This window comes from Halichoeres trimaculatus, unplaced genomic scaffold, assembly GCF_033239565.1.
Source record: "Halichoeres trimaculatus isolate MK-OKI-2021-1 unplaced genomic scaffold, fHalTri1.1 fHalTri1_scaffold_13, whole genome shotgun sequence".
NCBI lineage: Eukaryota > Metazoa > Chordata > Actinopteri > Labriformes > Labridae > Halichoeres > Halichoeres trimaculatus.
Window position 1 is genome coordinate 11364663 of NW_027437191.1, and position 12764 is coordinate 11377426.

The window sequence follows — 12764 nt, forward strand, 5'->3', positions numbered from 1 at the left end:
ATCATGCATAATGTGTAATGCACAAAAGAGTGTTGTTAACTCTGTTTGTTCTACCTGCAGTGAATTGAAGAATGAAAAAGCGATATGGATCCCTTCCGATCGGTCAACCATGGTTCCAATTCCCAGACCCCAAGTAAGTCCAAATATAGGTGTGAGGACAGCCAGGCTCCTTGCAATAACCAACAGAACGTGCCTCTCAGCTGCTCGTGCGGCGTCTCCCACTGCCCTTCTCCTCAGCATTTTGGTTATAACAACAACCAGGATGATTAAGTTAATCACTACAATCAACAGAGCAGGGATCACAAAAGCCAGGATAGCGTACGAGTCGAAGAGTTGAAGCCAGCAGACGTCTTCTTGTATGTACTCTTTGCTGGGTGCGGTAACAGCTATAGTTATGACTGCGATGATGAGAGGAGCTACGTAACCCAAACAGAATCCAATTGCAAGCATGGCATGTTTGGACAATCCTCCATCAAATACGCTGACTGTGCGGTACAGCAGCAGCAGAGCTGAAGAAAACATCCAGAAGAACAGGGCTAGATAGAAAAAGTGGATAAAAAATGTAGCTGCAGAGCATCCTGGGTAGTTATCCTTTGGCTCTGAAATGGACGCCCCGACTATAAAACAAATGTCTGCAATCAGAAGTGAAAAGGCGATGTTAACAATGGAGACATGACGCAGGTAAGACGTGGTGTTCTTTCGAATTTTCCTCCATATGACAGCTTCAATTATTAGGACTATGACCAGGGAAGCCATGGAGATGCCGACTCCAATGTATGTTATCAAACTGCACGCTTGGCAATCTGGAGCAAAGGGTGACATGAGGATGGAGAATGAGGTCAGGTGGTTGCAGGTGCAGATGACAGTTCCATTCTCGCCTTGTACTGCTTCACAGCCCTGATCGTCCCATCCCCCCAGACCTTCAAAAAGGGTGAAGTTCCAAAAAACGCACTGTGGGTTCCCCAGTGTATCATTCGTGACATCAAATGTGAGGGAAATGTTACTGAAGGCATCACTTGTTATGGTAGACTGAACTAGTACGACTCTCCCATTGATAACCAAGCCGGAGGAGTTGTCTCCATCCCTCGGGGGGAGGACATTATCCATTGAAGCAAATGTTATCACAGTGATAGTCACATTTTCACCAGATTCTGGTATTTCTATCTCCACTGAAGAATTAAAGTCATTACTGAAAAAGCCTGAATGATCTGTCGTTTTGTTCAAGAGAACAAAAGGTGTGAAGATGTCAAAAGACTTATTTTCAAGGCGACTTGTAATTGTCTCAATAGACTGCAGCAATCTTGAGCTGACACTTTCGCTCCTGTTGGAAAATGAAGCATTTCCCATGTCTCCATTCAGAATGACCCAGGTATCCTTTGCCCCATCTGTGGTGAGGATACCTACAGTTGTAAGGATATCCTACAGAGACAAGAAAGAGAAGATATTAGATTGTGTACAAAGTAATACATGTTACATTTGTAAAACTCTTGTTTACCTACCTCCATTGAAAATCGATCAATTGTTACTGATGTGTTGGCAATATTGCTGAGAATGTCAACAATGGCATTTATGTTTGATGTAGAGTTTAGCACTTGAGCAGAGAAGTTCTGGGTGACATTGCTTAGACTCTCCACAAATCCAGGAAGTGAATTGCTATCCAGGAACTGCAGGATTTATGAGAAAAGAGAATGACTATTGTCAGTATCTCAGAGATCAAATCAATAAAATAATGTCCAGAAGTTTGATTTAACAGCAGAGGGTTGTTGCATGACTTCCAAGTTGCAGAGAGAGGAAACGTAAATCTCAAAATATCAAAACTCTAGGAACAGGTAGTAAAGACACAACTTTATCTAAACCAGGCATATCCAAAGTCAGGCCTGATGTCTGTTTTTATTTGTCCCCCAACTTTAATCTTACATGTATTAATTATTACACTAAAATGAATCATGTTCTAAATTATGTGTACATTTAGATTCCCTGTCAAGGACACACACCAGTGTGATGTGACACATGCAGTTCACAAGGCGTCTTTCTGAAGCCTGTCGGACTTTCTCTGAGACGCAGCTAAGGTAAGCCTGAACGTAAGCCTGCCCAGGACCAGACTTTTCACACTGGCTAATTCACCGTGGTTACCAAGCCCCACTAGCTCTAAGCCTCGTTTATGGAACCAAACTCTCACTAAAGTTAGCGCGGCTCTGTTGGTTCAGGTCCTACTTGGCAGAGCAGACATTCTCTGTTCAGTTAGGCCACACTTCCTCAGATGTGGCTTCACTGACCTGTGGAGTCCCTCAAGGGTCCATCCTGGGTCCCATTTTTTTTCTTCTGTACATGTTGTCACTTGGGGATCTCTTTCAGAAGCATAAAATTTATTTTCACTGTTTCACTGATGATGTCCAAATATACATGCCGCTTAGATTGCTAGGCCAGGATACTGTGAAGGCATTTCTCGATTGCCTCAGTGATGTGAAGGCTTGGATGAGGGAAAATTTTCTCAAATTTAATGAATCTAAGACAGAAATCATTTCCTTTGGAGGATACACCACCACAACAGCCTGCTTTGCTGAAAATCTGGGCCCCTTGAGTTCTAACATTCAGACTAATGTTCGGAACCTTGGTGTCATCTTTGATAACAATTTTAACTTTGATAAGCAGGTCAGTGCCGTTGTTAAAGCAAGTTTCTTCCAACTCCATCTCTTAGCTAAGACTACGGCCTACTTTTCACAGGCAGATCTTGAAAAGAGTATCCATGCCTTTGTCACATGTAGACTGGACTACTGTAACTCCTTATACATTGGCATGGATAAGTCATCAATTAACCGCCTTCAGCTCATTCAGAACGCTGCTGCTTGACTCCTCTTGGGCAGGAAAAAAGGTGACCACATTACACCAGTCTTGGCGTCCCTCCACTGGCTCCCAGTCCGTTTTCGCATTGATTTTAAAATTCTTTTAATCGCTTTTAAAGCCCTCAATGGTCTTGCTCCTCTGTACCTGTCTGAAGTGCTATATCTCTACTCCCCAACCAGAGCCCTAAGGTCTTCTGACCGGCTGCTGTTGGAGGTTCCCAAAACCAGACTTAAGTCGAGAGGTGTCAGGGCCTTTGCAGCGGCTGCCCCTAGACTGTGGAACAGTCTCCCCATCCATATAAGAGCCTCCCAGACCACAGAGATTTTTAAATCTTCCTTAAAGGCCCACTTTTTCTCTCTGGCGTTTCATCAATGAGCTCTTAAAAATCACAGGCACCTTAGTTTTTAGTTTTTAAATTTTTAGAGTTTTATTACAATGTTTTTCTATCTTTTTTTTTATTGTTTTTATTGTTATATTTATTTATTTCTTTGTATTGTGTACAGCACTTTGATCAACTGCTGTCTTCTTGAAGGTGCTTTTTAAATAAAGTTGACTTGACTTGACTTGACTTACCAAAATAAGCCAGGCTTTGAGCTTAGCCAGCTTTGTGGATTGACCAGTTTCCTGTTTGTTAACAGTTACGGCTGCGTATGCATCTATATTTGTATGCACAATGGTTTGTGAAGTGATGTGTGGGTTTAACCACCAAAATCACATTTTTTTTACCTAAATTACACCAATTGACTGTTAGCAAACAACTCACAGGTTTGTGAGAAATCAATGAGTGAATGGAAGATATCAACAAGTGGACAGACATTCAGTGGACAGAAGTTTTTAGTGGAGAAATGCAGCGTTTACCCCAGAGATGAGTTTCAACGCGAGTTACTTGATGCTTTTGACTGCATTTTCTGTTGATGCTTATATTATGGGTCTATGTGCAATCACTCCTCATTTAACAGTGCAATAAGGGGCTACGTGCAACTACATGACGGTCAACGTTTTTTTATGCTCTATGTTTTAGATGTATGATGATATATGTTTTAACATATATACCTGCTTTAATATGAGTGCATTGTTGTATTTTTATTTATTTTTTTGTTCTCTGCGTTCAGGATAGCGCAGCAAAATCTCGTTGCTTTTGTGCAATGACAAATAAAGTCTGTTCTATTCTATTCTATTCTATTCTATTCTATTCTATTCTATTCCGGCTGAAATATCAACACGTAAGCATTGGTCAATAAACCAGAAACCCTCCCAAATCAGAACGAGTATACCTTAGTTTCACTTTAAACATAAAATCTGTTCCTGTTAATATTAAGGTTTACTTATATTTACTCTCCGTAGTGAGACATGTTCGGTCATAACCTCGGCTCAAAACCAACTTTTGCAATATATACACAAAGTAAAAACCGGATTTAGAAAATCTGCAGTTAATATTGCTTACTTGCAGTCAAACCGTGTAACCTAAGGTTGAATAAAGAAGATACATGAAATAACACAGCTGCAGACCATGCTGGTGTTTCAGTGTAAAGTATGACCCTGTTAAATGGTGACAATCAGCCAACAACCACTGACACATTTGGCTAAGAGTCATCCATTAGCACGGTCACTCTTAGAACTTGATAGAAGTTGACAACTGACCACAGAACAACCAGACCTTTATATGCTGCTTATAGCTTTGATTAATTGTTAAAGAGCACTACATTTTCTAAATGAATAGAGCTAAACGCTGCTTCCCTCGCCAAAATGCACAGGCATATTTTTGATGACATCGACTCTAAATTGGTCTAAATTTTCCCCATTTCACCCCCTAATGGAGAATATTTTCTACTTCCCGCACATAACACTGTTGAAAACTGTCCACTGATCATCTGGTATAAAGAGACAACTGAGGGACCGGTGAGGTTGTTTTTATAAGTCTGTGATGATGACACAAGGCTGTTTGACGCCACCTAGTGATGAGAAATCACTAAAGGAAGAAATTATTTAAAAAACCATTCGTGTGTTACTTTTAGGGTTAAAAGTGTGCCAGTAAGAGCTGCTGGTTCTTTGGTCATTTTCACAAAATCAGATGTGGCCTTCTTTGAAAAATGTTTGGATACACCCGGGCTTAATCAACACAATTTGGCTCGTGGCCTTAATTGAGGTCACAGTAAAACAAACGGGAAAATCCGGGGCAGAAAGCCTCTGCCCAACTATTATGTGGTTTGTTTTTTTTAGGTAATGCTTACTGTAACTGTTGTAGTTCACTCCTCCAGGGTGTTAACTGGATGTCAGCCACCAACCCAGTTTACTATCTAAAAGGAATGCAGTCCCACATTTTCTCCTACAGCTTACTGGTGACTGAAGCTCTTACACAACGCAGCAAGACCAAGAAGTGATGATGTTAGGTTCAACAAAGGCCACAAAATGCTCTCATCAAAAGATCTGTCCTCCTGATACCTCTGTAGTAGTTTTTTGATTTAGAGATCCTAATGCTTTAAAATAAAATCTCAGGCTCATGTTTTCTTTCAGCGTCTGTCTGACAGCTTCATTTCAGCAATGTGAATTAACTGGATTGAATAAATTGATATGAATGGACCCAAAATTTGACCTGGACAGATTTTTAAGGCAGTAACTCAAAAATCTGCAAAGGATAACCAATATTGTCTCTGTTTGGTAAGTTTGGGGTTAAATGTGCTTTTTTGACCTCACTCTTCATTTTGTTGATAGACTTTCAAGTTTGAACAGACCACTGGAGAATAACTGCTGACTGTGTGTAGTGTTGGGCAGTAACATCACTACAAATAGGCTAGCATTGTTAGCAGTAGCGTCATTGTTTACAAAGTCAAAGGACGTTTCAATAGATTTGCTGATTTTTGGGTCATATAGTGCGGTAGTGAACACAAAAGTTATATTAAACATCTTAAAATGGTTCATGTTGATTTGAGTCTCATCTCACACTTGATAGGATCAGACTGTGATGCTATCGCCAAATGCCGCTATGTCTGTGTCGACCAATAGAAGTGGAGGAACTGTTGATGTCGTCACTCAACAATACCTGCCTGCGACTTCACTGCATACACACACACACACACACACACACACACACACACACACACACACACACACACACACACACACACACGATCGTAGTTTTGTCCTGACGATGCTGGCGCGGGTGCGCACAGGGCCTGTGCTCTGCACACGCTCCTGCATCCCATTGTTCTCATTGTTTGTCTACGAGACGCAATTAAGATACCTGAAAAAACACTAACAGTATGTAAATAAATGAATAAATATTTGGTTATTTGAAATTATTCTGTTAATTAAGGCAAAGCAAAACCTAATTTATTGTTCAACACAGGATTTCTAAACATGAAAATAATTAGTTTCAGTTATTTGTAAGCAAAACATAAGTTTAAGCTATAATTAAACTTAATTTATTTAAATATATTACTTTGATAGGAATTATGACTTTTCTTTTTTTAAATGCTTAAACTTCATGCTCATTTTTGATGATTTATATGATTTCTTAACATGGTTATATTTGGTCTGCTTACTTTAAAGTTTTTTTTTCTTTCTTTTATCTTGAAAAAGAATAAAATTGCAAATCTAAGGAGAATCTGTTTTGGTGTCCTTTCAAGTTGGGATCACTGCACAGCGGAAAAAAAACTTGACAACTGCTGTGTGTTTTGCCGCACACATCGGTGGACTGAGAGAAAAACATTTCATATAATTATCGCAGATCAGGGTGAGGAGTGTAAATAGTTGTAGGACAACATTGTGGTTAGATAAGCTCCATCAGGATTCCAGGGCAATAATCTGTCATTAATCTCAACATTTGAGTCTGTTCACAGCATTTCCTGTCAGGTAGGTCATGTTCTCTGCCCATAGCATCTTAAAATGACACATTAGTAAAAGTAAGTATACTATGATAAACAGTGATGCTGGTAACGCGCTACTAAGTAAGGCATTACTCTGATTTCACCACCTTTTTAAGTAACGAGTAATCAAACGCGTTACTATTACCAAACCAGTAATCAGATTAAAGTTACTTCTTCAACTCACTGTGCGTTACTTTTCTTTTAATTTTTCATGTAAAAAAAATCTACATGCTTTTTTCTTGTGTCTCGGGGATTGACGGGAGTCGCGTGTTTATCACGTTTTCAGCATGAGGATAACTCACACGTAATAGCAGCCAGTGACACAAAGGTAAACAGAGGGGGAGAGGAGAAATGTTTGTTTTCTAGCTGGAAACACAGTCATTGTTTTGAGTTTGTCAGGTAAAGATGATAATATTATGGTTCGTTGTTCACCGCGTGCTGGCAGTTTGCTTAAGATATTTGACTCAAACATTTAGGAATCAATCAGAGAGAGATTTGCGCGCTGCGGCCATAAACACTTGAGAAGTTGTTTGATTTTTACCTGGGGAAAGGTAGGTCCTGTCTTTAATTGTAACTCCCTCTATTCCAGGAGCTGAACCCTCTGTTTTGCACAAATCCATCCACTGAGGAGCAGAGCAACATAACGTAGGCTACAACAGGGCACCTGGTGGCAAGCAGGGGCATGCCCAGACTTTTTAGACTGGGGTGCCCCGAGCAGGGTACTGAGGATAATGTAAGCCCGCACTCCAGCAACATTTGTTTTTGCTTGTTGTATTACAAATACAGATTCAATAGGCTACAGCAGGGGTCTGCAATCTTTACTTTCATAAGAGCCATTTTGCTTTAGCTCACCTGGATTTAAGTCATTCAGGAGCCACAAAATGTATTTTGTTTTCAGAATAAAGACTAAAAGTGTATATAATTCTAAACATACTACAAATCTAGTAAGTAGTTATCTAAACAAGAGGGGTTTTTATATATATAAATTTGTACTTTTTAAGGTCTTAGCTTTTTCATTTCTCATACATTTTGAAAAAAAATAAAATAAAATAAGAAAAATTTGAAATTTCATAAATTTGCTAAATTTATGAAATTTCAAAAAGTTGCAAAATGTTTCAACAATTTGCACAGAAAAAGGAACTTTTTTAAAATGTGCAAAAATTTCCAAAAGAAACATTTTGAAATTCCAAAATTTGCCAATTTTTTTGAAAAATTGCCAAAAATAAATGAATGGTAATTTAAAAAATTGTTACATTAAAAAAAAAAAGAAATATTTTAAAAAATGGCAAAAATTTTCAAAGAAAAAGTTTTTTTTGTTTTTTTTTTTAAGTTACAAGAAGCCACTGCAAAGAGCCACACGAGGCTCCAGAGCCACAGGTTGCAGACCCTTTGACTACAGCTTAAAGAAAAATGAAACTGATAAAAACCAAACTAGACCAAAAAAAAAAAAGGAATTTAAACAGAAAATAATTTAAATAAAAAATTGCGCAATGCACCAAAAATGGTACTGTAAAAGCATTCGTTAGTTGTATTTTGAAATTCAAAATGTGTAAAATAAATATTTTTGTTTTCATTGTAAAGGTCACGTTTTACAACTACCAATGTCTGCATGTTACTTTTAAACAAAACATGTGGGCTCATGTTATAATTTATTTTAATTGCATTGTACAATTATTGCCAAATTATGCAGCTGCAGGTGTCGCCGGCAGCTGCTGAAAGTAACTAACAAAGTAACTTGTCATCTGATTGAGTTACTTTTAAAATCGAGTAGTCAGTAAAGTAACTAAGTTACTTTTAAAAGAGTAATCAGGAACTAGTAATCAGATTACTATTTCAAAGTAACTGTGGCAACACTGATGATAAAGTATAACTTTGATTAAGAGGTAATTGACTGGAATAAATAGTAATTGAGTAAAACTCAGAGTCTTTTAAGGGCTTTTTAAAAGTGAGCCTCTCCCAAAAGAACATAATTTATTCCATGGACCTCTCTTTCCATGAAAATTATAGGAGTAACATCTTTGTTTTTAAACCTTTGGGTAGATGATGATAAGGATGCTAACCTCTCATATGGGTCGCTACAACTTGGTAGGCATAATTTTCAAAATATATTTATTTTTCTTAATGGCTGAGTCCTTCACACTTCAACACTTGTTGGCGGATAAGACACCTTAAAATAATATTTTACCACGCACTTCCATCTCCGTCCATTCAATATTTACGTTTGTATACATCCAGGTAACTACCTAAAATGTGACGCCAGTGCAAACACTCTATACTGAGAAAAGCATTTAGAAATGTTGAGTTTTGGTGTATATAATCTTGTTTATACCATGGGTTACGAACAAACAACTTTATAAAAGTGGGATGATTTCAAGATGACCGTTGATCCATTTCTTTTTTATCCTGGGTGTAGTTTTTATTGTTACTCTTCTTCATCCTCTAACCTAAGGTTAAAGTTAAGGTTGTTAAATGGGAAAAAGCACCATGTACCACTTGTTTAGAGAAATAAGATAAAATATATACAGGGGTACAAACTTGAACCCAGTAATGTATTTACTGTATTCATATCAATAAACTTTGTGTCAGGAACTGTGTGAAATACATCACCTGAGACTGCTCTAGAAGATCCCAAACCTCTCGCAGGATGCAGTTGTTTCTCTCTTGAATCCATCTACCAGTTTCCCGACAAACTGCTGTCCTGCTTCCCACCTCATTACTGTCACAGCTGGCTGTGGAAGTTTGCCCACGTTGACCAGTACCATAGATAGAGTCGTTGCAATCAAAATCTGTGAAGAGAGAAAACTTTTAGACCACAACACTTTGAAGTACAGGAAAATATGAAGGTCTTTTAAACTTCCTGTTGTGGATACTTACTCCCTATGGATAATTCCAGTCTTATTTGTTTTGATTCTGGAAAACCGACCACTTGGCAGGTGAATGTCTCTTCTTTTTCTTCACATTTTGAGATTGAAAACTGATGGTTGGTGGGAATTTCTTTGCCTGTATAGTTTGAAGAAAAAAAAAACATATTAATTGTGAAAAGATTTTTAAAGTGCTGATTTGTATTGAGGAGTTTGTATCATCCAGCTTACCAGACGAGTCATTGATTAACCGAGCTTTGTGAGGGCTGTTGACTTCACACCTCAGGGACACATTTTTGACAGAATCACAGTGGACCTTTATATCAACTGGTATCACTCGAACCACTGGTCTTTCAAGGAGGTTGAATGGTTTTTTGACTGTGGTTCGTTGTCTGAAAATTTGTCCTCCACTCTTCTTCCTCAGCCTACATTCATAATTTCCTATAATTAAAAGTGATGAAAGATCCATTCAACAAACTTTTCTTATACAGAACACTGCAGTCTTGTTCAAAAAGGTTCTCAGGTGACAACAACAGATATTAGCATTTATGTTGAAGGCTAAAGGTAACCATATTGTTCAATATTGCAATAATTTGTCCTTTAAGTTTTGTGAAAAAGTACAGTGGTTTTGGGTTTCAAGTTTTTGTCCTGAGCTTGTTGAATGGTAAACAAAATTTTTTGGGTGTTAGCAAAGATTACGTCGTTAAGTTTTTGAGGTGCTGGTCATCAAGTGGCAAAACATATCCATACTTTCTCTATATCAAGCAGCAGGGGCAGATCTGGCTACTTTTGCGCCCTGGGCATCCCCCCCCCCCCCCCCCCCCCCATTATATCTATATATATATATATATATATATATATATATATATATATATATATACATATATTAGTGCTGTCAGGCGATTAAAAAAATTAATCTTATTAATTACAGGATTTGTAATTAATTAATCTAATTAATCTGATGAATCGCATTTTAATCTCATATCTGCTTAAGGTCCCAAAATAAAGAATTTGAATTCCAGGACATTAAAATTACATTAAAAGACATTAAAAAACATTTACAAATAAGGTGGGAATAAAAACAACACATTTTTAGGTACCCTGAGGCATAAGGAACAAATGAAAAAAGTGTTATGGTTCTATCTTTACAAAATCTACTCAGTCCTGCACCTAAGATAAGCTGATTTGATTTTTAGGACGTTTTTTGCTTCTGTTCACATTTTTACTCAATGTGGACTCAATTTTCACTGCAATATGAAGTTCTATACTTCTATGAGGTCAGGAGAACCAGGGCTAAAGGCTAAAAACACTTTAATCAATTGTTGGATCAAAGAAAAGTGAAGTATTTTCAGTTTTACATGCTCTGAACACACAAACTGTTGCTCATTGGTGCAGAGCAGCCCCAAGCTGAAACATGACACCAGGAAGATGGAAGGAAATTTTCAAAGAATTCTTTAGATTTAAATACAGGATATATATCGATCAATCAAGGCTTGTTTGATGCAGTAAAGAGTGTAAAATTACCTGTTTTTTACAGAATTTAGCTAGAGCAAATGGTTGATTTTCTGTAGATTTTCAAAAAGGACGTGTGAATAAACGAGATGTGGACGGCAGTCCCCTTGACAGCGCTCTCTCTTCCCCCCGGTTCAAAGCATGTTGCTGACGTCAGGTGTGAGACATTCAGGGACCGTTGGAAATTTGAAAATCTGATGAGAACACCACTTTTTCCATGTACGACAAACTATTTGTAAATGCTAGACATTTGAAAATAAGTGCGTCTTTGAAGGCCTCGCGGGTTTGGGATCCAGATTAATCTACGTTAATTCTTATAACGCATTAATTTGCGGTGTAATTAATCTAATTAACGGGTTAAAATGACAGCCCTAAAACAAGATTCTGAAATAAATAGCATTTTGATAAATAACAGAAAAATATGTAATTTGGCTATTAAATTGTGAAATATGTTTTATTATTCTTTAATATCGAATTACTATAAGTAAATATTACACAACTATTATTCTAACAATTTCATACTTTTTAAAAAACACCTTTTTTATTATTTACAAGCTTTTATAAAATAAAAAACTGCTTTTTACAAAGGCAGTTTTTATTTCCAAATGTTCTTTTTCACAATGGCTTTTTTGTTCCATAATGTTGTTTTTCAGCATAATGACTCTGTCTGCCAAACAAAGCATATAATGCGGAGCAAGTTAAGTGATTGGCTGATCCTTTACACAGACATTGCAGCAGCACTTGCAGGATCGATTCAAATGCGGAGATCTCACCAACTAACTGAAAAGCTGAAAAACAGGAGTGCATGACACGTTTGAGACAGAATGGCTGCAGCAGAGAAGTCAGTTTCAAAATTGCTCCTCAAGCAGCTGAGTGGAGGTCTGCAGCTAGACCCCTCTTAAACTCATCGATCTTAAAGGATCAAGCTGCACCCTGTAGCTTCGACTGACAGACAAAACTATCTCTGCTCTTATTCCTCTTGAGAAGTTGACTCATGACCTTAATCAAAAATTGGTCTAGTTCTGGAGGATCTGGAAACCACTGCACTCTCTCTTGTAGAAGAAACAACTTAAATCTGTATCTGGAGGACAAAGACTGTGTGCTCTCTCATTTATTTCTTGTATGTGCTTTTTGATTTCCTGTCTCCTGGTGTCTTTTTATTTTCATTCTCTTTTTTTATCTACTTATTTCTCTTGTGTGTATGTACAGTGAAGCTTGCTCTGTCAGTTTGGGGTGGGAATTTTTGTTTGTTTGTTCTGTTTTGCTATGAGTCTTTTTGTTTTTGTTCCAATGTTTGTGCATTCAAAATTGAAAAATCAATAAAAAAGAATACTAAAAAAAAAAATCACCAGAAACTGAAAAGAAGATTTCTCGTAAAGAGACAAATGTCTTACCGTTGTCTGTGCTAAAAAAAGTGTTTATGCTCAATGTCGATGCTCCATTTTCTGTTGTAAATTCATGCTGACTATCTTGGGCGATTAGCTTGTCATTAAGCCTCCACTCTGCCTCCAAGTCGGTACCAAGATTTAGTTCCTCTGGAGGAGGACCACATTTCACAGTTGCTTCGTTCCCGGTGATTACTGTGAGTGGATCCAACTTTAAGACTTCATCACCTTTGAGGAAAAGGCAACAAGGAAAGAAAATTAATTCATTTCTGGGCTTTATAAGATGATCAGACATT

General features: G+C 37.6%; 1 protein-coding gene across 1 annotated transcript in view; it reads right to left on the reverse strand.

Moving 5' to 3' along the window:
- LOC141802305 (uncharacterized) overlaps nucleotides 1-12764 on the reverse strand; it is a 30125-nt gene that overhangs the window by 3850 nt on the left and 13511 nt on the right. Inside the window, exons 18-23 of the mRNA XM_074685842.1 lie at nucleotides 12478-12696; nucleotides 9771-10012; nucleotides 9585-9690; nucleotides 9318-9496; nucleotides 1500-1664; nucleotides 55-1419 (exon numbers count right to left, since the gene is read on the reverse strand). Coding sequence (XP_074541943.1) covers nucleotides 55-1419; nucleotides 1500-1664; nucleotides 9318-9496; nucleotides 9585-9690; nucleotides 9771-10012; nucleotides 12478-12696 — 2276 coding nt within the window. The remainder of the gene's footprint in view (nucleotides 1-54; nucleotides 1420-1499; nucleotides 1665-9317; nucleotides 9497-9584; nucleotides 9691-9770; nucleotides 10013-12477; nucleotides 12697-12764) is intronic.